This window comes from Alosa alosa, chromosome 13, assembly GCF_017589495.1.
Source record: "Alosa alosa isolate M-15738 ecotype Scorff River chromosome 13, AALO_Geno_1.1, whole genome shotgun sequence".
In the NCBI taxonomy this organism is placed as follows: domain Eukaryota; kingdom Metazoa; phylum Chordata; class Actinopteri; order Clupeiformes; family Clupeidae; genus Alosa; species Alosa alosa.
In genome coordinates, this window is record NC_063201.1 from 29,026,197 (window position 1) to 29,050,965 (window position 24,769).

A 24,769-nucleotide genomic window follows, 5' to 3' on the forward strand; every position below is an offset into this window, starting at 1 on the left:
TTAGCCGTCTAGCTCCATTGACTCCCATTCATTCTGCACTCATGGCAATCGCCCCCAGTGGAAATCTGGTGGAACTGCAACCAAAATTCGGTACAATGGGACTTAATACGGAGTGGCCAGGCTCTCCGTAGACGGGCTCTGACTACGGGTAGTTAGTTCAGCGCACAAAACAGTTCCCCCACTGCACAATGGTTCCCCAGTGCTCCATTGGCTTCCAAAACACACGTGGTTACTGGCGTAATCGGGCGTAATAGGCGTATTACATAGGTGGCTTACGATTAGCCAGCATTCCTTTTTTCTAATAAAATAAAATAAATAACGCAACAGTCCTAGCCTACTTGAAAAAATGAATAAACTTACTATCGTGATACCATTATACATTTGTTGTTGAATAATTTAAGCATGGATTGCATTGTATTATACTAGCCAGGATATGGGTAGAGAGCTTTCTAAAAATCAAGAAAATAAGCAAAGGGTAGTGATGTTATAAAGAAAAAGGGTCAAAGGTAGGGTAACAATAGTGGCAAAATGGTGGTTTGTTATTCTATGATTTGGTGGTTTGGTATTCTATGGTTGTTTTCAGCTTTCTATGGTAGGCTATGCACGTACAACGTAGGCTACAATATGCACGTAACGTAGTCGCTTATTAAACCGAAAACTTTCCTGGTTATCGGTTCTCTGGCTAGGATACCCGACAGTTTCGCCGTTAAGCCCATTGCCATTTTGCTCAACTATGTCCGCTATTATTAGAAGAATCATCAACACCAAGAAAGCTCCGGCGGCTATTGGACCTTACAGGTAAAGTTGTAGCAAACTTTTACACTACAAGTGATGCATATTTGGCCGGGTTCACCATGCAGCCAGTAAAACACCTGTGCCTTAATTTCCCGAATACCTTGCCATCTTTCATCATGCTTATGGCAAATACTTAGTATTAGTACAAGTATAACAGTACAAGTATTAATGTCTTGATATTTTAGGAGAAATTCATATACAGCCTATGCTTCTTATGTTGGGGAGTTTCCCTTTTCTTCCAATGACAGCTCAGGGAGGAGTTTCTCTTTGGATGCACCGTCTGCGCTGAATGCCTGATTAATGTGACCATGCAGGCGTGGACCATCATTGTGCTATTGCCCTATTGCATAGCTTTTCCGCATCTTGTGTTATAGATGGTGTGTTGTGCAATAGTGTCAACAAAGCCTTCTCCAGTGAATGTGTCGACCTAACTGGAATGCATTAACAAGACAGAAAGTAGGCTACTAGCCAACAGAGGGAGACATTTAGGCATCAACACCAGTTTCTTCATTAGGCCTACTCACATTCAATGGATAGCTGATGAGAAGAGAATTTGACTGGAAAAAGGATAATAGGTCTAATCAAGAAAGTAAACCCTTTTTTGCCAAAGCAAATTTCTACATGGTATCCAACTTTAGGCTTAAATTCTAATGTAGCAGTCCAAAATAATGACCTTGGTTTCCATATCAAATAATCAAAAGTTGATCATGGCATGCACAGATAGGCCAGATTTTTACCTGAATCGTTCAGTTTTCGCAGAAAGCACCAAACTTGGTACAGGTATAGTACTACCCCTAGTGATCAAAAATTAAAATGGACCCCAACACATAGCGCCCCCTAGTGGCCCCTATCTTGACTTCAAATATGGCCACCAAAATATGCCCTTTTTTATACATTTATAATGCTATGTTGCTTTTAACACATAATATAACATGTCTATAGCCATCTTTCAGCATTATGAAATACATAATGAGGCAATCATGCATAATTAAAATGGCAAATATGTTGGATTTTAAGGAAGTAGCCATACATTCTGACACTGAGTCAAAAACTGGGGTGCGTTTAGGCTATGTGTGAAGTTTCGACTGTGTGACTAAACCCTGCACTTGTCTGGGCTCAATCCTTCTAATTTGCCCCCTAGAGGCTGGCATGCTAGCAAGGAGGCTAAAACTCATGGATGCTAGCATCTGTCAAGTCTCTTAAAGAAACATATGCTTAGCCTAGAAATCTAGACACACCCTGGCGGCAGCAAATTACATTTGCTCGAAAAATTAAACTTCTATCAGGCCAATCAAATCGTGTATAGAGTCGTTAGGCTGGCTTAACATAATGATTGATAGCAGAGTTGCAACGGTTTGGCTTGAATTCCCTGCTACTTGAAAACAAAGAAGATGGATGTTGCTGTTGGTGAACAGTGTGACCGCAAGTTTGAACTAGCTAACTAGCTCTGCTAGTGGGAAAACGCATGGGACTCATAGCGCTGTCCTATTGTGTGCAGAGGGAATTTGAAAGACAACCGATTATCCTGCCCCTCGCGCTGAGCACTGCGAACGGTGAGTGTCCAGACCCTACATTTTAATGTGGGTCTGGCTCGTCAGGCTAACAAATGCTGCCTTTTGGGAAATTAGCTATTTTGTATTCTATCCTAGAGTTAGATAAATTAGTACATACACCCAGTCATAGTTAGATAAATTAGTACATAACCCAGTCCAACACATCCTACTGTTAGCCTAATTCAATTGAGGTGGGTGGGTCTAATTCCCATATGCTAAAGTTTTTTTTAAGGCTTATAGTGATTGTTTGAAAAGGTCTATTTTGTTTTATTGTAGTTTAACATTTTGCATCCCATAAAATTATTATGCTTGTTAATGAAGCTAATTTAAATACTTAATACCTTATGGGTTTAGCTCCCTCCTGACACATTATGGCTCATGCTAGTCAGTGAACCAGCACTTTTAGGACACTTGCTAGTGCATTCAGCGCCGAGTCCTTGGGTGTGCTTTGTGGTGGAAACACCAAAAGCTGAAGACAGGTAAAGTTGAGTATCGTCCACATAGCAGTGATAATCAAATTCATGGGAGCGAATGGTCTCACCCAAGGAAGTGTGTAAATAGAGAAAAGTAGGGGCCCTAATACTGATCCCTGAGGCACACCTGTGGTGAGGTCATGTGCCCTTTAAGGTAGGATTTAAACCAGTCATGGGCTTTCCTAGACATCCCAGTTCAGATAGTGTAGAAAGGAGAATGTCATGGTTAACAGTATCGAAGGCTGCAGATAAGTCTAGTAGAATGAATACTAATGACTTAGCAACTTAGATGAGGACTTAGGTACTCTCAATGCTTCGGTCACAGACAGAAAAGCAGTTTCAGTAGAATGACTCTTGAAAACAGACTGCATAGGGTCTAGCAGGTTGTTCTGATATAGTAAGTCCAAGACTTGCTTGAAGACCACTTTCTCCAAAAACTTTGACAAGAAAGGAAGAAGGGAGATAGGTCTGTAAAAACAGGAATGGTTTTAGAGGTGGTGGCAAATGATACATTTTCCATCTTTATCCTCCTTGACTGGTTTTTCACTAGTTTTATATTTGGCTAGGGTCAGTGTCACTACTGGTAGCATAAGCCAGTACCTGGAGCCTACAAACGTTGCACAGGTAGTCCAACTCCTCCAGAATGTGGCAAAAGGCATTGATACCATTGACTGTCCCCCCACACTCCCCTGACTTAAATTCGATTGAACACCTCTGGGACATTATATTTTGGTCCATCCAACACCGCCAGGTTGCACCACAGACTGTCAAGGAGCTCAGTGATGGCCATGTCCACATCTGGGAGCAGATCCCACAGGACACCATCCACCGTTTCATTAGGAGCATGCCCCAATGCCATCAAGCATGTTGGGGCCATACGAACTACTGAGTACCATCATGAGTTGCTGCGCTGAAATTCAAGCAAAATGGACTTGCCGCGTCATTTTTTCTACCTAGATTTTCGGGGGGTCTTTGAATTCAGTCCTCTGTGGATTGATCATTTTCCACAAGTGGCATCCTTTTGTTTCTAACATATTACCCAGTCCATATCAGTTTGAATCCTACCTCACAGGATGCTCGTTTAACGCATCATGGCTTGGACAGCTGTCCGCACCTCACCATCCCACCACAGGGGTCCCCCAGGGCTCAGTACTGGGCCCCCTTCTCTTTGCTATCCACACTACTTCATTTGGACAGATTATCCATTCGCACACCTTCTCATACCACTGCTATGCAGATGACACACAACTTTATCTTTTCTTTCCACCTGATGACCCACTGAATACAACAGGAAAGCCCTGCAGCGCATAGTGAACACAGCTGGAAGGATCATTGGTGCTTCACTCCCCTCCCTGAAGGACATTTACACCACCCACCTCACCCGCAAGGCGACCAAAATTGTGAGTGATGCAAGTCACCCCGCTCACAATCTGTTTGATCTACTGCCCTCTGGGAAGAGGTACAGAAGCCTGCGCCCCCTTTACCAGACTCACCAACAGCTTCATACACCAAGCTGTAAGGATGCTGAACTCTCTCCCTCCTCTCCCCCCCCACCCTCAGCTACATAACATCCTGGACATTGGACCCACAATGGCCAGCCTGCACTACTCCACTTGCACACTTGAACACTTGCACACTTGTACACTTTACAACTTGGTGTTGTTGTCCTGAAAACACAACACTTCTGCTGCTCTTACATAACTTGCACCACTATGCCACTTTCTTTATTACTCAGGTCAAACAGAACTACCCAAGCCTCTTATTGGCCTGACTTTGCACTAGTTTTTTTATTGACTGTCTATGCACAATTTTAACAAAATTTTGCTGCTCTTATTTTTTCATTATTATATGTGACCTCTTATTTACTTATTTACTTACTTTTTTGTTTACTTGAATGTTATGTTTGTCTGTGGACTTAAAATTGGTAAAATATGTCTTGTCTTCACCGTGGGATAGTGAGAAACGTAATTTCGATCTCTTTGTATGTCTGGAACATGTGAAGAAATTGACAATAAAGCTGACTTTGACTTTGACTTTGACTTTGACCCCTTGGTCTCGGCACGGACCTCGGATTGCCTCTCAGACATATCTACATGGATGAAAGCACACCACCTCCAGCTAAACCTCTCAAAAACCAAACTGCTGGTCCTCCCAGCTAAACCTACTGCTCCCACCTACTCGAATGCCCTCATATCGGGCATATATATACTACCCCCGACCGTTAGCTCTTCAGACAAACATCGTCTAGCTCTGCCACCCGCACGTGCAGCTCAGGTCAATCCAAACTTTTTTCATCTGTTCCTCGTTGGTAGAACGCGCTACCAGTTCCTACTAGAGCAGGGACATCCCTCTCCATCTTCAAAAAACTCCTGAAGACCCAGCTCTTCAGAGAATATCTCCTCTCGTAGCACTACTTACAACTAGCTAATTCTAGCACTTACCACCTGACTTGACTGTATAAAAACAGCACTCACTGATGCACTTTTCCCTATTGTACTCTACCTTTTTGAATTGTTTTAAATTGTTCTAGAATTGTTGAGAGAAATTGTTGTTTACCAGGTTGTAAGTCGCTTTGGCTAAAAATGCGTCAGCCAAATGTAATGTAATGTAGATATCCAGCATGATGTTTTTTCCCCATTGAGATCTGATGTGTTTTATTTTTTAAAGTGTATAATTTTTTGAGCAGTGTATAGTCAGAGGTAAGGTTTACTCAGAAAGAGAAGGTGGTTAAATAAGAATTTATTGATGTAGGTAGTTACTTCAATTAACCAAGATATAGAATAATTGGCTTATTTTCTTACACATAGTGGCCACATTGGAATCTTACCAGATTATACTTGATGCCTCGTATATTATTGAAGTTGTCATGTGATAAAATGACTGTTCAAACTTTGAAATTGTTTTTGAATGATATTTCTATCATCAATAGCAATAGAGATACAAGGATACAAGGATACAAGCATTGTCACATGCATATAGTTACTGGAAGTAAGAAATGCAGTGAAATTATGTCTGGTGTCAGCCTATTTGTGCATTAATGGGGGGGGGGTAAAGTGCAGTAGAAGAGGGGTTTAGTAGATTAAGTGGCAAGGGCTGCATAAAAAAGGTGGGGGAGGATTGGGATTGGGTGGAGGGCACCAACAAGGAGCACCCAAGAGCAACAGGGGCCAGGAAAAACTCCCTTACCAAGGAAGAAACCTTGGGCAGATCCACGGCTCAAGGGGCTAACCCAACTGCCAGGGGTCTTGGTGTGTGTGTTGGGGGATGACAGGGGAGATGGGATAGTGTGCTGTGTATGTGGGGAGAGGGGCAGTGTGCAATATGTGTGTTGGAGAAGCTTCCTCATGAGACAATGTGCTGTGTATTGGGGGCAGTGTGCTGTAAGTATGTTGGGGATGTGTGTTGGAGAAGCTTCCTGATGAAATAATGTGCTGTGTATGTAGGGGGCAGGGACTTACTATTGCAAGCAGAGTAATGTATGTGAGTGATGACAGTGAAGATGTGTGTGTGGGCGGGAGGGGAGTGGAGCAGTGACTGTGTGTGTGTGTGTGTGTGTGTGTAGTGTGTAGGTGGGTAGGTGGGGGCAGTGTGCTGTAAGTATGTAGAGGATGTGTGTTGGAGAAGATCCTGAAGACAATGTGCTGTGTGTGTGGGGGGCAGTGTGCAGCAAGTATGTAGAGGAGGCTTACTGTAGCAAGCAGTGTGCTGTATGGATGTGAAGTGATGACAGTGATGATGTAAGTGTGTGTGTTGGGGATGGGGGTGGAGTGGGGGTGGGGGGCAGAAAGGCTAGGCAATCAAGGACATGGGTAGATGGAGGAGAAATCAAAATAATAAATAAAAAAGTGTGCAAAAATTGGAGAGTCAGATATGTGTGTGTGTGTGTGTGTGTTTTTGGCGTGTGATGAAATAAGAAAATAAATAAAAAAAGGTCTGTAGCATAGGGAGAGGGATGTAAAAGTGCTAAAAGTCTTGTAGGTGTGTGTGGGTGTGTGTGTGTGTGTGGGGGGGGGGTCATGAGTGCTGAGGAGTGAATGAGTGCAAAGTCAGTATAGTGTGAGTTCAGAGTTGGGAAATGTTTGAGAGTGCTGAGGAGTGAATGTGTGCAAAGTCAGTATAGTGTGAGTTCAGAGTTCGGATGGCCTGGGGATAAAAACTTCTCCTGAGTCTCTCAGTTCTGGCTTTGTGACTACATAGGCATCTTCTTGATTTCAGCGGTAGGAATAATCCGCCATATTGGATTTCAAAATGGCCAACATCAAGTTGGTTTGGAAATCATGTCAATAGCTTCCTTGACCCTAAAAATTGAGTGTTAGATCTTTTACTACTTTTTTATATTGTTTAATTTTGAAGTTGTCAATCAACAATTCTATTAAGAATGGTAGGCATATTTGAATTCAAGATGGCGGCCACTAGGGGGCGCTATATGTTGGGGTCCATTTCAATTTTTGATCACTAGGAGTAGTAGTATAACTGTGCCAAGTTTCATGCTTTCTGCAAAAACTGAACGATTCTGGTGCTTAGCCGCTGTACTAAACTGTGCTTTTCAATAGATATTTCTACCATCATGCTTCAGGTGACATGAATGTACACAAAGTATTTTTCCTTGACGTAAAGGCTGATATAAGATATATGCAAGTATGATCACATCATATTTTCCCAGATATGGGTAGCCTATACTGTCTTGAAAATGATATAGCCTAGCATAATAGATGGCCCTTACAATGACCGAAGGTGCCGAATGTCACTGAGAAACAGGGCTTCACACAGATCAAACCATTTTTCTCTGTTCTGGTTCTTCTTATAGCCAGGCCGTGGTGGTGGACTGTACGGTGTACATCTCTGGCCAGCTAGGGATGGATCCAGTCTCTGGCCAGCTGGTAGCGGGAGGAGTGCAAGCCCAGACCAAACAAGTAAGGCTGAGGTCACATTTGAAAAAAATACAATTAAATAAAAAAAATGAAAGTAACATACTCCAGTTCATTGTATGCATCCCTGCTGTGAGGCAAATATTTTGCTGAAATAAATTCATTTTAAATTTTATCTGTTTCATTAAGAAAAAAAAAGACATCTGCAGATATATGTAACATGCTTTTTTTCCAAGGCTCTCATAAACATGGGCGAGATTCTGAAGGAGGCTGGGTGTGGATATGCAAATGGTAAGAGTTAATACTAACCATGGTTGATGACTAATTAGCTAAGTATAGTAATGTAAGAAAGCAAAATTATAATTGTTTTTTTATGTTTCAGTTGTGAAAACCACAGTTCTTCTGGCAGACATCAATGACTTTGTCAGTGTTAATGATGTCTACAAAGAGTGTAAGTAGAATACAGTAGAAGTACACCAAGATATCAGACAGGCAAGGTTTGAACCCCCCTTCCCATCTTCTTCTGATGAATTGTGGAACCAAACCCACCTAACTGCCATCGGCCTTGTTTTCATCATTTGACATTCTTCAAATGGTCACTAGGTGGTGATCAGTCCTCTTTGTATTCAGAATCTGCTGGGAAAAGAGGCGTGGGCCCAGTGGAGACATGTGGCACTTCTGTGTGCAGGGTGGATCCAAATATACACAAATTGCAGGCTGGGCTTGAACAAGTTCCACTCTGATTATCTTCACTATGGCACTGGTTGTAAAAGTCCACATACAGTTAAGATCAAAATTATTCATACCCCTGGCAAATATTGATTAAATGTTGATTTTCTCTTTACCGATATTTTTTTTTCTGACTGAAAATTACACTGCCACATGCCAAAAGATTGTAAGACAATGAGGTAGAAACATGGAATGGAGAAAAAAGCGTTTTTATCTTTTTTAAACATTTTTATGAAAGATGGCATGTCCCAAGTTATTCATACCCTTTTTAAACAATCACTTGAAATATCCTTATTTGTAATAACAGCTCTCAAAATGGTTTATTTAATACCTACCAAGCCTCTTCATGTCTCCACAATGATTGTAGATCGCACCTTTTTAGTAGCAATCCGGGTTTTGTGGCAGGAACGATTCTTTGCCATTACTCTGGCCTTGTGCTCACTTTTTTGACGGATTGAAGTTTAGACTATGGCTGGGCCGCTCTAAAATGTTGATATCGTTCTCTGTTAACCATTTCTTGCCTTGTTTGGCTGTATGTTTTGGATCATTGTGTGCTTTAATGATCAAATGATCTTTTCCTCCAGAATCTTAATGTAGCCTCTTGTTTTAGTGTTACCGTTTACTTTGATCGGTATTATATGAACCATTTTGAGAGCTGTGAATGCAAATAAAGATGTTTCTGTTGATTATTTAAAAAGTTTTGGACATGGCATTTTTCATAAAAATGTTAAAGAAGATTAAAAACGCTTCTTTTTTTATTCCATGTTTCTCCCACACTGTCTTGCAACCTTTTGGCATGTGACAGTGTCACTTTCAGTCAGAACAAACATATTGTTCACATTAAATCAATATTTGCCGGAGCTATGAATAATTTTGTTCTTACCTGTAATTTTAGCCAAACTCTTGCTGTTTACTTCACATTTTGGGTCATGCAACCAAGTCAATACTGTGGTAATTGCTCATGAGGATTTGCATAGAAAAGGCCCACTTAAGGTGTAATGAAATACCCTGGTCTTATTTACGCCATCTTTGGATTTAACAGTTATCTTTAAATGATTCATAGCTTGAACTAATTGTGATTATATAGATAATGTATTTAGCAGTTATTGAGTAAGATTATGAGGTTGAGGGTGCTCCCTGTGCAAACCATGATTTAACACACTAGCCAAACAGGCAGAAACAAAGAGTAGTGCACATGTTCACATAGCCTCAGGTGCTGTTTGTTCATATCTATGACTTGCATGCAGAGAACCGGTTCTAGGAGGAGTCCTACCCTCTTGTTCATTTTGACATGGACATATCTATTGTATTCTCTGAAAATCACTGTAAATACCTGTGCAAAAGACATCCAGGCCCTGTTCAACTGTAGTTACGTGTTCCATATCTGATACAACTAACCATGTTCTCGTTTCTGTCAGTCTTCCAGAAAAGCTTTCCTGCACGAGCAGCCTACCAGGTTTCCGCACTTCCTAGAGTGAGTACTATGTGATGGACTCGCCAGGTGTCAACATGTTTTTGTTCAAAAAATAAATGAAAGTGCTTGATCATTTGCTTCAACTCCTCAGAATGGCATAACTTAAATATGAACATATTTAACATCATTCAGGACAGAACTAGGTTGAATGTCCTGTACTGCCTGTATGCGGCATGTCCATTCAGTCTTTGCAAATATGCTGTTCACTGGCCATTCACTCCAGTTTATGGAGAATTCTGATTTCACATTTGTGGGCAATGATAGCTTCATAGCAACAAATGTAAACAGTCTATACACAAACTGCTATTGTTTGCATGGGAGGTTGACTCTCCTCTCTTGACAGGCTGGACTAGTTGAGATCGAAGCTGTGGCCGTCCTTGGCCCCATCACAGATGCCTGAAAAGCCTTACAGACCACGCGCTCTTTAACTGGACAGAAATCAACACTACCAAACATGTGCCTTGAAGATTACGCTCGTGCACAACGTTCATATTCCTCGTTGTGAAGGATATTCTATTTCCTCCATGTAAATGCAGATTAATTATGTTCTAATCTTAAAGGGATTGGAGTGTGGGGTTTGATTAGGCCATGTAGGGCTGTCCAGGACGCTGCTGGGAACTGCACCTCCCTCGTCACCAGGCTGCTTTCACTTGCCTCATTAACTCTTAATGAGCTGCGTTTGGGGCCGCTCTCCTGATAGCTGCGGCCTGTTTTGTTTTCCTCCGCTTCATATTTCAGCATTGTGCTGAGTGGCTGATCGTCCCTGAGGATATCTGCAGCTCCTCTCTGTACTAACTCATGGATGGCTTAGCTTAGCTTAGTTAAATTTTAGCTTACCTTACGATGAAATTTGTATTCACATTCTCATTCTCAAATCACAGAATACTACTGGCTGTAAAATAATCAACTGTCCTGTCTGAATTTGTTTACTTGATCATTTTGCTCAGATTTACTTTTGACTGATGAATTGGTACTATGTAGAAACATTGCACTATTTTCATTGAATATGAATATGTACAATTGAAATAAAATCATGAGTCTTATTTATTAGTAACAGCAACTTTATTCTGTACACTAAAAAGCTAGTGTGAGAGCTGAGTACATTACACAGTTGATCTCTGCATGTTACACAGTAAAACAAACATGTGGGGATAGCACTTGTTCCTGCTTTTACAGGTGTACATGAACATGACCTAAATTCACAGTGAGAAAAGGCACCAGGAATCCTATGAAAGGTGTGCAGATCTGATGCAAATTCAAGAAAGTGAAGAACTTCTTGAGACTTTGTTTCCACATTGGTCCATAATTTGTGCTGATACAGTATCTGAAGGCAACACTGGATAGTTCATGCTGTTTGAGTGCAGCTGAGATCGCAGGAAAGGGATGATCTCCCAGACCCAGAAGGCTGCACTGTATGTCAATGGTGGAAGACGAACTGTAGAATTCCATCAGTCCCTGCTATAGTGTTTTGCAATGGCAATTGTCTGAAACCAAACAAATCCCGAATGTGCTCTAATGGGTCAGCCATACAAAATGCAATCTACCTTCAATATCCAAAACGTTCTTCTGCATAAACAGACAGACATATAAACGACAAAGAGAAAGATAGAAAAAGTAGTAACATGCAAGGACAAATTAATTTTCCAGAATGATTAAGTGTAAGAGTACCTCCCCCCACTTCCAAAAAAAAACAAAAACGTTGACATTCCACATTAGCAGGATTTAAAATAACATGCTGCGTTCACAAAGGCAAAGTTCCCTTCTTTGGACCCTGCCTCTCATGCCTAGCGCCAGAACACATTCTCTTTTTTTTTTCACAGTTAAATTTTTGGCTTGTTTTTCTCACATATAATGAAACATGAGTGTAGTAGTACTGGGCCTCTGTTACACACTCACAAACCACTGCACACAATCTCACTAGAACCACCTTATGATGATGATGTGTACAGGTCTATGTACGTGTGGGGGGAGTCGAGGGGGGAGGGAGTCGCCTTCACTTTCAGTTTCTCAGATAAAGTTGAGAGAGTCGCCTTCACTTTCAGTTTCTCAGATAAACCTGGAGTGAAGTGTTTTCCATTGCAAGGCCTGCATTTTGCCTCCATGCCATTCTGTAATGGCGATTTTCCCTTTGAAAAGCTCAGGTGGCTCGAGGCACTTTCATCAGCTTTCAAATACATTGCTAATACAAGTACATATTTACAAATGGTAGAATCTCCACTGCTCCAGATTTACAGGCAAAAAAAGGCACCATGGTGTCAGATTAGTAATTATTCCATTTCTGACAAATGGTCTGCATATTGTTAGGGGTGTGTGTGTTTGTGTGTGCACGCATGTGTGTAAATGTATTCATTTATTCTTTGGGCTACACGTCAACCATGTTTGCTGTAGGCGAGTCTCCTTTAGTTCTCTGCACTGGCAGCTGAAAGATAATGAAAAACAAGATTGATGTGAGTCACAAGAAAAAGGACACATAAGATGCTTGAAAATATTCTGTTAAAGTGATGCATTGTGTACGCGACACAGCCCCACACGCAGGCTGTAGGAGTTATGGGATCATTGCAGAGAGTTATGCTAGAGGCCTCTCTCACCAGGGGTCTCCTCAGTCTTGGGGCTTTCTACTGGCTCCTCCACTTTGGCCACCTCACTTCCTGTCTCTGCCACTCCCCCTAGAACAGAACCAACAGACAGGAAGTCAGTTGCTGGCATTCCCATGAGGGGTTACACGTGAGACATTCCATTAGCCTCACAGGAGAAAGCTGAAAATATCACAGTGACCCGGACAGCTGATTAGCAAGACAAGTAGCCGGCACACAGATAGTCCTCAATCAATGAACAGTTCCTGACGTACAGGAACAGCTTGTTTCATTGGAGCTGGTTTGGTGAACTCCCGCCCCTCACACATTACCCTGACACATTCTTAAGACATAAACAAACACCTCCAGACCATAGCTGGTGGGGTGGGGCTTTGCTTCTATAGAACCTATGCATTAGGGAGAGTGGCTAGGGGCATTATGCAACGCCCCTTCTGCACGTGCTGGATGCAGAGGCCTCTCTGCCCCAAAAGTACAGTGTGTTCTTTCAGTGTTTGAGAGAGACTACTGACAACCAGTTCAAGTACATTGTAGCAATATTTGCCAGTGCTATTAAGCATTTCATTTCATTCTGTTTTATGGACATTTGAAGTCAATGATGAATAATTAGTCATGTGTATCTGTATATACACACAAGAGGAGTCTCCTGGAACAATCTTGTTATCATTAAGCACACTTCCATCACTTTACAGTGGAGTTCCCTGTTGGAGTGCGGAGTGGGTGGATGTATGTGTTTGTGTAATTGGGCCTTTGCCCCTTGGGTCTGTATGAAAATAGAAAACTGTTCTCTTTGCCTTCACCTCATGGGAGGTCTCTCAACAAGTGATACGAGAACATGATCACACTTCCAGCTCTTCCAACTGGAACTGGAAAGTCTTGATTGTAAGCCACAGCCACATGCGCTAGAGGTGGTTTTGGGAAAAGGTGTTAGCGAAGGTAATGTATGGCACACATACATTGTAAGGAAGAGCGTTTTGAATAAATAGTTACATAAATAACTAATAAATTGTTTATCCATAGTTATTTTTAACCATCTTAGTGGGAAGCTCTATGGGATTTGGATCTCAGAGACACTACACTCCACAGCAACGCAGTGAGGAGGACCTTGACTTGGAACAGCCATAAGTATTGCAGCTTGTTAGGTCACAATAGGCCTGATTATATCCCACCCTGTCCCAACCACGCAGATGGGGACAAGGTTAATTTGCATTAGAGCTGCTGAGCAGTGGATACACACACATCTTATGTAATCTGAGGCAATAGTGCATAAGTTTACTGTGGTCCTTGGCAGGGCACAAAGAGAGAAAGACATGGAGTGTGTGTATGTGTCTTCATGAGTGTGTGTGTGTGTTTGTACATGTCTGAGAGGGAGCCTGTTGTGAAAAACAACAAAACAACAGCGTCTAAGGAAGAGAGTGACACACTCCACTGCAGCATTCTAGTGCTGTGTGGGGCTGCTTTGTCTCCCAACAGCGTTAAATGTGCTGTTCAATGTTACAACAATATCTATTCTGTTCATCACCAAGACTAGACAAATCAAAAGGGCACTTTGTGTGGACAGATTCGGCCTTTACAAAGTTATTCATGAAACCCGGTAGAACTGACCCATATACATTGAGATGTCAATGTATGTTTTATGCTAAATTCCTAGCGCTGCTAAACTCTCACTTCTCTGTTATGATGACCATGAATATACGGAGTGTGTGTATGTGTGTGTTGTAACAGGATCTAGTCAGGGGAAACAGAGGGGATGTCAAAGCATATTTTAACGCTTTCTTCCATCCTTCTGAGGCTGGTTTAAGAGTAGTTAAGAGGTGGACTTAAAACAGGACAGTCTTATTGCATCTATTCAGAAAATACAAGTAATACATAAGCCAGAAGCCATCACTGCCATCTTTGATCAGGCAGGTTCCGAGGTTAAAGGGTGACATCAAGTCAGCAATACCAGACTCGCAAACTAAAATGGCCGACTGACAACTTCAAATTCCTAAAAGGTCACCTAGGAGTGGTGGCACCAAAAAGAAATGTTTGGAGACAAAAGAAGGCTCCAGCAGATGACTGGATCACAATGAATGCTTACAAGGGACTTTTCCAGTTTGTTGAGGCAGTATTAGTTGGGGATGATCAACATCTACATGAGGACAAAAATTAATGGCGTACCCTCAGGCGCTGCAACTGGAGCGGCTTCCGCAGCGACAGGCTCCACTGCTGTGGGGGCTGGCAGGGCTGCCTCTGGAACTGGCTCCGGGGGGCTGACTTCTGCTACAGGGGCCACCTCAGCTGGGGCGGCGGCTTCGGGTGCTGGTGCTGGCTCTGGCTCTTTGGTCTCCTCTGCAGCAGTGACTGGAGCTGGTTCAGCTGTGGGTCCGGGGGTGGGTTCAGAGGCGGGGGTGGGCTCGGGCTCTGCGGGGGCTGCTGCTTCAACAGGGGCTGCGGCAGGAGCGGCCGCGACTGGCTCCACAATGGCTACTGGCTCAGCAGGTGCTACAGGCTCTGCTGGGACCTCAGCTGCCGCCGATTCAGCTGGTGCAGCAACTTCAGCAGGGGCAACAGCCTCAACGGGGGCAACTTCAGCAGGGGCAACGGCCTCAACGGGGGCAACTTCGGCAGGGGCAACAGCCGCAACAGCCTCAACAGCCTCAACAGGGGCAGCAGCCTCAATAGGGGTAGTTTCGGCTGGGGCAGGAGCTTCAGCAGGGGCTGCCGTTTCGGCGACTGCTGGAGCAGCTTCCTCAGCTGGCACTGCCGTTTCTGAAGGTGCGGCAGCCTCTACAGGTGCAGCAGCCTCTACAGGCACCGCAACTTCTACTGGAGCCGCAACCTCGACGGTGGCCACGGCCTCCTCCGATTCTGTTACCTCCACAACAGCTGGGGCCTCAGCAGGGGCAACTGCCTCGACTGCCTCCACAGCCACCTCAGCCTCCACAGTCTCAGTGGCCAGAGCTGCAGTTTCAACGCTTTCCTCGGCAACCGGTTCGACAGGAGGTTCAGGCGCAGTCACAGGCTCTGGTTTGGCGGGGGCTGCCTCCTCCACCTCCAGACTCTCTGTGGCTTCGCAGGCCTGGACGACTGGCTCCTCCACGGCCCCAGGCAGCAACTCATCCGGTAGCGCACTCTGAACCGGCAGCTGCATCTGATCTGCAATGGTCTCTGTGTCCTCTGCAATGATCCCATTATGGGCAACTGTCATAGGAGAGAAAAAAACAATGAAAATTGTTTTCCTAAAGATGAGATAAAATGAGAACAGTCATACTAGCTTGCTGGAAAAAAATGTACCGAACAATGTGGAGAAAACATCAATCAAATAGTGTGGACAAAACATTAAGAACACTAAAGAACATATATCAATTAAGTCAATTCATCACAGAGCCCACACTGATTAAACTATCCACATTCTTTCTGTAATGTGTCTGGTAATTGGCTAACTTTGGAGGAGTAGATGAATGTGTTAGGCAAGACTGAATACATTGGCCTCACTGGCCTCAGTGGAAACTATGTATCAGTGAGAGTAATGTCATTTCAGAAAGCCATCAAGGTGTTTATAAGGCTGTTGTCACGTCGATGACCCCCAAGGGTTTCCTTGAAATGACTTGAAACATAAAAAGATCTGCACAGGTTATAAATGTGAATCTCTTGTCATGGCAACAGACAACACTAAATCACCTTTTAAGATAACAGAGACAATAGCAGCTAAGGCAAACACGTATAGGACTAACCAACACAAATCATCATGACAACACCTGTTAGACCATTGATGGGGTTAATATTTATCTTTTCACAAGCATGAACATGCTGTAGTCTAGATTGGCATGTTACCCAAGCATTTCATAACTCTCCTGGTCATTTTAATGGAATCACAGATTTTGAGCAACACACACCTCAGTGAAAGTGGATCAGTGCCCGTAGGCAAAGGCAGGAGAACCCTGACCTAATATAGTTAATCCAGAAGAAATTAAGAACCCCAAAGGCTGGAGAACCCTGACCCAATCTAGTTAATACAGAAGAAATTAAGAACCCCATGGTCATATATTTCTATAACCACATTTTATGAACACATCATCCATGTGAAATGGCTCAAACAATGTTTAGCAGGTTTGGGTAATGAATGATAACGCATAGATAAAGATGTACACACTCCATTTAATGAAATAAAAAAGTATTTTCATAAATTGAGGTAGAAAAAGAATGTTTCATAAAGACTGGAATAATCATTTACTACAGAAGCACTCAACTTCTCTAGGCAGACAGCATATGAAAAGTCTTTCAGATGTGGTACTCAAACAAACTGAAGACATTATGGACAAAATCGGACAATGAAAGGAACCATATTAAGATAGAATATGGCAACGTCTATTAGCACACATTAATGTGCACAATTAATACTTTCCAAACAAACTTCACTTGAACAGCCGCAAAATGTGTACAACATCTAACCAACGAGGCAAACAAAAGATACTATCTCAGTCAGGCCTGCACAAAGCCATTTTGTTCAGAAGAAATGCCTAAAGCCATGCATAGAACAAGAGTGGGGGGGAACAAATATCCTTTTTCTGTGGCTGGAAATGTGATTTACTGAGATGCATGTTTGTGTAAACCCTGGGTGGTGGATCTGAGGAGTAGCACTCTCCCAAAACATGTGATGGGTTGCACTCTTGTATACCACCCTAAGGTGTCAACATGTCCCTCAACTCCTCAACCTGGAGTGTCCAATAGAGAATCAGATACATATACCTGAAAAAACAGTATCAAAACAGACCAGGCCTGTGAGTCATAGCTACGCAGTGGCACAGTTAATCCCATCAAAACTGGCTCAGGGCTGTCTATTTGAAACAATATGAGCGATTTAGGAATCATGCACGCCTGGTGAATCCCAAATGTTCAAATTAAACGCCTTTCCTCTGTTGATGCCCCCGACTTCCTGGTTGTAAATGTGGGAGCCCTCCCAAGGCATGAGAGAGAGGGGGGCAATGACTGGAAAGGAATGTGATGGGCCAGCACAAACCACCAGAAGTGGAGCAAGGCAAAGCAAACAGCTAGTGTCCTTCGCAGAGCCCCCCAAAACGAACAGCGTGTGATGTTGATGCTTCATGGGCCCGATCTCTCCAAACACAGCAAGACGTGTGCGTCTCCCTGGGCCAGCAGTGCTTTGCCGGACGGGTCTGCATGAGACATGTCCTGTTGTAGGGGGGAGAGCGTGGCCATGCACATGGAAACGCCTGGCTTGGTTTAACTTAAAGTGTGCTGTGCAGCACGGCGTGGGGGAGGGGGAGGGAGAGGGGTCATGGAGCGCACCTGTCTCATATTACCACTTTGGGTCACGTGCCTGGGTGGGAGCTGAAAGAGACTTTCAGGCTAGAGGCTGTGTGCATGTCCACACGTATGCTGATATGCATATATACAGCCACTCGCATACAAAACACATACTCTCTTCCTATTGGATGCATTCACATCCTATCGGATGCAATCACACATCCTATCGCTTTAATTGCCAAAGGATTGGCAACAACATGGGAAAATAAAGAATATTATTTTAGAATCTAAGCTAAACAGTGTGTGATTCATGCATGCATCATCCAAGACACTTTATAACGCATCCACACCATAAACTTCATTGGCATCACTGTGGAAGGTAAAGTGCTTTGTTTTCTGATGGCACGATATGGGACCTGTAGGCAGAGAGGCTGTCACTGTCCAATGCTGGCATGAGAAAAAGAGGGGCCGAGACAGAGCCCTCTCACAGCAGAGCACTGGGGCCGGATGATTTGTGTGTCAACATGAAAAATGGCCAAGGATGACAGAGAACCCAGTCAAAACAGTCCCGGCCGAGGGAGGAGGGGCACTGTAATGTTGGATGCAGGACAGTGACTGAGTACAATATATCACTCTCTATCTCTCTCTCTCTCTATCTCTCCATCACCATGCTGCCTTACCGGGACAACATGGCACAGTGTAGGCTGAGATGGTGACGTAAGTCTCTCGAACAAGCGTCTCTACATGTCCAGGTGACCAGCACTCAATGTCCAGACAAAGAAGAAGGCCAGGCATGGTTTGAGTGGTGCCAGGGACTAGCTACGACTGATACCAATCGTGTCTGCTTCTGCTTTGGCCCGTCTCTGAAGAAAGAAATGCTGAAATGGGGCGGCTTACATTTCTGACCCATTTGAAAATAACAAAGCATTCCATTTCATTTTTGCCTAAAGCAAATATACACATCCAGAGGACAGACAATAGCCCAGTTCTTTTACATTTGCCTTGGAAGATTTGTCAATAAAATAACTCAAATTAAAGCAAGGTGAGAATTAATGAAACAGTGATAACACAGACTTGTACAGCTGAAGTCCCACCTCAACTCACTGAAGAAATAAGAGTGTAAAGTGAGGCTATCCAAATCCACAGGGGAGTAGAACAGCCTAGACAGCAGGCACACTCTGTACGTTAAAACACATTACATAACTTTGCCTCAGCTGGGGAGTGTGCTGCTGGAGCCATGCGATGCAAGGGCAATGAATGGACAATATGTGGCCTATATGTGTGTGTGTGTGTGTGTGTGTGTGTGTGTGTGTGTGTGTGAGAGAGAGAGGGTGAGAGAGAGAGAGAGAGAGAGAGAGAAATAAAACATTCAAACAAGAGAGAGAGAGAGAGAGAAATAAAACATCCAAACAAATGGCCAACACCAGTTTACACAAATCAACAATGGGGGCATTAAAAGACTTTTCTCTGTTATCTGTGGAACGCAAGCAGTAGGTGTTTGTGTTTTCTCTCCTCTCCCCAGTGTAGGAACCCCTCCCCCCGGACTTGCATGTCTTCAGAGTGCTCGTGGCATGTATGTGATGTGTGATTATTGTCTACAATCCTTTTCACCACCATTACTTTTGTTAGACCTTCACAAAATGTATATTTTTAGAATAATTTAGCTAATGATGGGTTTAATAGGCGTTCCATTGCTAGCAGCTATGCTACTGATCAGGAATGTCCTTTGTGCCTCTCCCAACCCTCCACTTCATAACAGTGTGCCAGTGTATTGTTTCCCCCTTATATACCAGTCCCGACCAAAGTCATTAGTCTTGTTGAATAGGTGTGCTTGGGGTAAATTGCACCTAGGAGTCCTGATGATGGACCCACTGAGGTGTATGATCTCTATTTAACCACTTCACTGATTAGGCAGAGGAAAAGCAGCTCTGCATTCTTGCCCTGGGGGTGCAGATGTACTTTTTGGCCATGAGAGTGTTTCATCAGAAATGCAAATGCTGTGCCAACAACCATCCAAAACTTTTCTAAAGTCTGTTTTTAAGATCTTCCCTTTGTAACTCACAATCCCTCACCTTGGTGAAAAAGATCAAGTGATTGCTCAGTACAGGGTAATATTAGTTAATCAAATGTTATGATTTGTCATGCTCCAACAATCAGTCTCTCTCCCTTCCTTATCAACTACCATTCTCTGTGATGAAACAAAGATTCAGGTCTGACTGCCACACTTCCTTTCCCTTCATATCCTGCTTCAGGTTTACCCATGCGATCAATTAACTCACAGGAACACCATGTTCTCATACTGAAATTATACAGTTACATACTGATCTATACATTTCGTCTAAGCTCCTTTATTTAAACAGATCACATTAGGCTACATAATCGATCTAAAAAAAAAAGGGTCGCAATTATAGTGAGTGTAGGACAATGCACACAAATAGGCTAGAGTAGGTTACAAACTTCACGCAAAATCGATGACGCGTCCCATGCACTCAATGCCTTGGTAAAGCATCACATTTCTTAACTTACCCTATCAATTAGGCTACATGTCAGCATAATTGCATTGCAGGTAATATGTTAAACTGAATAAATACAAAACAAAAGGCCAGACTGGCTGCTGAAATAACAGATTTCAAGAGTGATCATCCGCTAAGAAATGCTTAAAGGCACTCTAGGAAATTACGGGCCTACATGACTTGGACAGAATGTACAGTGTGCCACTTACCGAAAGTTGTGTCTCCATTGCTTTCTTCAGGTTTGGTGCCCGGTCGGTTCTCTTGGGCTACGGTCTGAGAGCTGGAAGAGGAACACCCCATTTTGTTTTATGCACAAAGAGACGAGGCAACTGATGGCTATTTTATAACACTTCAGGAATTTATAGTACAGCCCTTATTCGTTCACAAAATAATTTGCAATGCCAGCGTCAGATTTGTGCAATTCACCGAGCTACTCGATTTTTAGGAGTAGAGGCAACGCATATCTCCCTGTCGGTTGTCTTAATGCATGGCCTTCCAACCTCATTCATGCCCTAGACAACGACGCGTTGTGAGCTCTGAAATGAAATGAACGTGGAGAAGACGCTTTAAAACTGGCAAACTGTTGCTCTGAGTGTGAGAAGTAAGTGCTTTTGAGCATGCGTGAACCAGTCTGTCTAGAAAGTGACTACTTATCTATGGAGTGCTGGAATAAATCCACCTGGTGGTGATGGTGATGCACGCTCGCGCAGTTGCAAGCATATGGATGTGTAGGAATGGTTATGAGTGGTGTTTTTGCACAGTCAAATTGAAAAATTGCAATTAAGAACATTATATGTAAAATTAACCATTAATGAATAGGCCTAAGTGTCTGTCTCGTCACTGTTCTCACCAAAAATGCACGCATAACCATGGCTTATTTGTAATTATATGTATGCACATGTTTGTGTAGGCCTATGTATGTTTTGTTTCAATATGCTTTTGTATGCTCAATCGTTTAATAATGCCGTCATACATCCCAGGTCTGAATAGACGACACAGGGATGGTTTAACGATGGCAAGCAATTAAATGAAGATATGTCGCCACCTATTGACAAGGTATGGTGCTATTCAGGGATTCCACATACAGTGGACTACCACTCATTCACTACAAATTGAATTATAGTGAATAATCCAAGGGCGTAGGTTTGGTCTCAGCTTTGGTGGGGACACATCCCCAACTCCTGTTGTCACAATACCAACATTAGTGTTTCAATACCAATACTAAGTGAAGAATCTCAATTTCGATACTTTTGCGATTTGTTTAAAACTTGATTTGGTTTGTGTGATTTGTGAGATCATTCACATCAGTGGCAATCATAGAATTTGATTGACCCTCCACACACACACACACACACACACACACACACACACACACACACACACACACATAGAAAGTGATGGTTGTCATCAGTGTTGGGCAAGTTACTTCAAAATCGTATTATGTATTACTCATTACTGTCATTTCAAAATAATTTGTTACATTATAATATGTATCTGAATTGTAAGGCATTACACTACTATTGTATTACTTTTGAGTTACTTTCACCAAAATATCTAGAAATATGAATTTGGAATTCTAAATGCAGTTTATTATGCTCAATGCAGCTCATTGCACTTCTAATGGAGGGTGATGTGGTATAACATATGACTGAGTTAGGCTTAAGGCTAACAACAGTAGAATGCAATAGGTACAGTGATGGCTCATGATGTAATACAAGGAACAATCATAGCCAGAATTTTGTTAAAAGCAGACCAAAGGTCAAAGTCTGGTCAATTGTGATAGAAATGCTGTAACTTTAGGCTTAGGCCTACTCATTAAAATTAACAGAGAGCCCACTACCTGTATATTGCAACCCAAAACTTAGACATGTCAAGATTTCTGAAACATGTAATATGTATTTCAAATACAAAATAGTATTTTGTAATTTCTATTTTATTGGGTTGAAGGAAATGGCTCTGTATTTTGTATCAAAATACTTTTTTGGTGTGTATTTTTGTATTTTAAAAATACTGCAAAATACTATGTGAAAAACACAAAAAAAAAGTTACTACTTGATGAATAATTGGTAATTAGGCAACAATGGTTAATGTTTATCGCAATCAGCTAATGTGAGAACAGCTGTGTTCAACGACATTCACAGCTTTTCAGTGACGGCCTTTGCTTAAGCATCAGCTCTGGTCTGAAGTATAAGTATAAGTATAAATACTCTTTTGATCCCGTGAGGGAAATTTGGTCTCTGCATTTATCCCAATCTGTGAATTAGTGAAACACACTCAGCACACAGTGAACACACAGTGAGGGTACCCACTAATCATCGGGCGCAGTAAGCTGCCTGCAACAACAGCGGCGCTCAAGGAGCAGTGAGGGGTTAGGTGCCTTGCTCAAGGGCACTCTGATCGGGGTTCGAACCGCTAACCAGTAGGCCACGGCTGCCCTGAAGCACTGGTGTGAAGTCGTACGCAAGTAAAGATGAGCAAGGTTACCTGTGCAAGTTCACATAAGGACACCGACAAAGGCAACAATGTCCTTTTGTATCCAAGCCAATTAACAGAAAAAATGTCAGACATCTCAATGAACCACAATGACATCAATAGATGGTAAGGTGTTGAGTGTGTTTGAATTCCCTTCCTTGTAGCATCCTTTTCTGCATTGCACAGTGGGGAGAAGTTCACCTTGTTTAATTAAATAACAATTATATTTCCTTATTATCTGCATACTTGAGGTTGGAGATATTAAGGCAGGTCAAGTTTCTCACATACTGGAAGTTCAAGATATACAGCCTTATGATTTTCTTATTCAGTTCTACACTGGACTTGAATTACGAAATTCGGCACAGATACACAATTATGATTTTGGCCTATTGATTATAATGTGGTTAATTGTAAGTATAAGTATATTTTAATCTCTGCATTTATCCCAATCCGTGAATTAGTGAAACACTCAGCACACAGTGAGGTGAAGCACACACTAATCCCGGCGCAGTGAGCTACCTGCAACAACAGCAGCGCTTGGGTAGCAATGAGGGGTCGGGGTTCGAGTCGGCAACCCTCCGGTTACAAGTCCGAAGCGCTAACCAGTAGCCTAGGCCACGGCTGCCGAATTGAAAGCTCTGTCAGTCAAATTCAATATCAAAATGTTTTACTTTGGCCTTTTATGGGGTATGTATTGGCAGACAGACAGCCCTGGTAACTTACCGTTGTCGTTGACACACCTGCTCGCTTGACTGCCACTGCAAAGTAGCCTGTGCATTGGCATTCTCCATGCGTGTAGCCTGCGTGTCAGATAACCCTGACGTTTCTTGTATTGTCGTGCTGGCTGTCGGAATGATCAGCAGTACAAATAAGTTCGCTAAAATATTGGTGGGGACAATTTTGTCATCTTAAAATTTTGATTAGGACTAGTCCTTAGCGTCCCACCCTAAATCTACGCCCATGGAATAATCACATTGTTATTCACTTAGTTCACTAGTGGATGAGTGGATATCCAGAGGTCTTGTAAGAATGGGCTCTTATATGATGATACATATGAGAGTGTGTGCATGTTATTTGGTGAGGGGACAGCTCAAGCAATGTATTCTTAATTCCAAATATGTTATTATTTACACGTCTTATACCTTACATATTTTAAGGAATTAGGAGTAAGGAAACTGAACACCAGACCTCAAATCTATCATGTGGATTTACTGTATCCTTGTGCACAAATCATTCTTGCATTCAAATGTTATACAGGCTTATTATTTTGCCCATTCATCTTGAGTGCGAAAATACAGCCAAGGCCTAATTACACAGAAAAATATTTGAAGTACTTGTGCTGCAAAGTCTTTCAAAATTGAAAAAAAAAAAATGTGTCCCCAGTAAGTACCGAAGCAATTGTGTGAACAGTAATCTAGAGAGGTATTTTGCTGTATTCTGAGCAATTGTGTGAACAGTAATCTAGGAGGTATTTTGCGGTATTCTGAACATCCATCTACAGGCATTCCTTATGAGCACTATGTCTTGACTAAAAGTCAAATTGTCTTTTTAAAGAAATATTCCACTACTGAACCATCGCACCATTTACACCCTAATTAGCAAACATGTTTGCCACCAAAACAAGAAAAAGAACATGCTTGATTTTAGGAGGGAAAAAAACATGCCACCCAATTGTACATAATGGATTTTTTTTACGAAATGTTACAATGTAGTATAGGTAAAATATGGCTTAATTAATTCCTGCTAAATATAGATGGCCTGCCACTAATGCTACCCATTGAACAAGGGTGATACAGCAGCCCCTGGATATGCTTGAGCCCTGATGGTTAATTTGGCAAGAACCAATAATTAATTATGTTACATAAGTATTCATTCATAATGTTATATAATTTTGCTTAGGACAAAAGCGTCTGCAAAGAACCAAAAACATAAACATAATTATCTTGACCATCAGGAACTTTGAGCATAGGCCTATTTATTGAAAGCAGCATATTTATTACAACCAGACCAAACCAAATCACAAAGCTTGAATGTTGTATACTAAAATGATA

General features: G+C 42.4%; 2 protein-coding genes across 2 annotated transcripts; one reads left to right on the plus strand and one right to left on the minus strand.

The window, feature by feature from the left end:
- Positions 1-577: 577 nt before the first annotated feature.
- Positions 578-10,935, plus strand: LOC125305554 (2-iminobutanoate/2-iminopropanoate deaminase-like). Its single transcript, XM_048260346.1, has 6 exons — positions 578-798; positions 7,629-7,734; positions 7,926-7,980; positions 8,072-8,140; positions 9,837-9,892; positions 10,236-10,935. Exons 1-6 carry the CDS (start codon positions 734-736, stop codon positions 10,290-10,292), a joined length of 408 nt encoding a protein of 135 aa, XP_048116303.1. The 5' UTR covers positions 578-733; the 3' UTR covers positions 10,293-10,935.
- A 1,313-nt stretch (positions 10,936-12,248) lies between these two features.
- LOC125305553 (skin secretory protein xP2-like) lies at positions 12,249-20,868 on the minus strand. The gene is made up of 4 exons (XM_048260345.1): positions 20,456-20,868; positions 14,644-15,666; positions 12,481-12,558; positions 12,249-12,311 (listed from the first exon to the last, which is right to left on the minus strand). The coding sequence occupies exons 1-4, from the start codon at positions 20,544-20,546 to the stop codon at positions 12,292-12,294; spliced, it is 1,212 nt and encodes a 403-aa protein (XP_048116302.1). The 5' UTR covers positions 20,547-20,868; the 3' UTR covers positions 12,249-12,291.
- Positions 20,869-24,769: the final 3,901 nt, after the last annotated feature.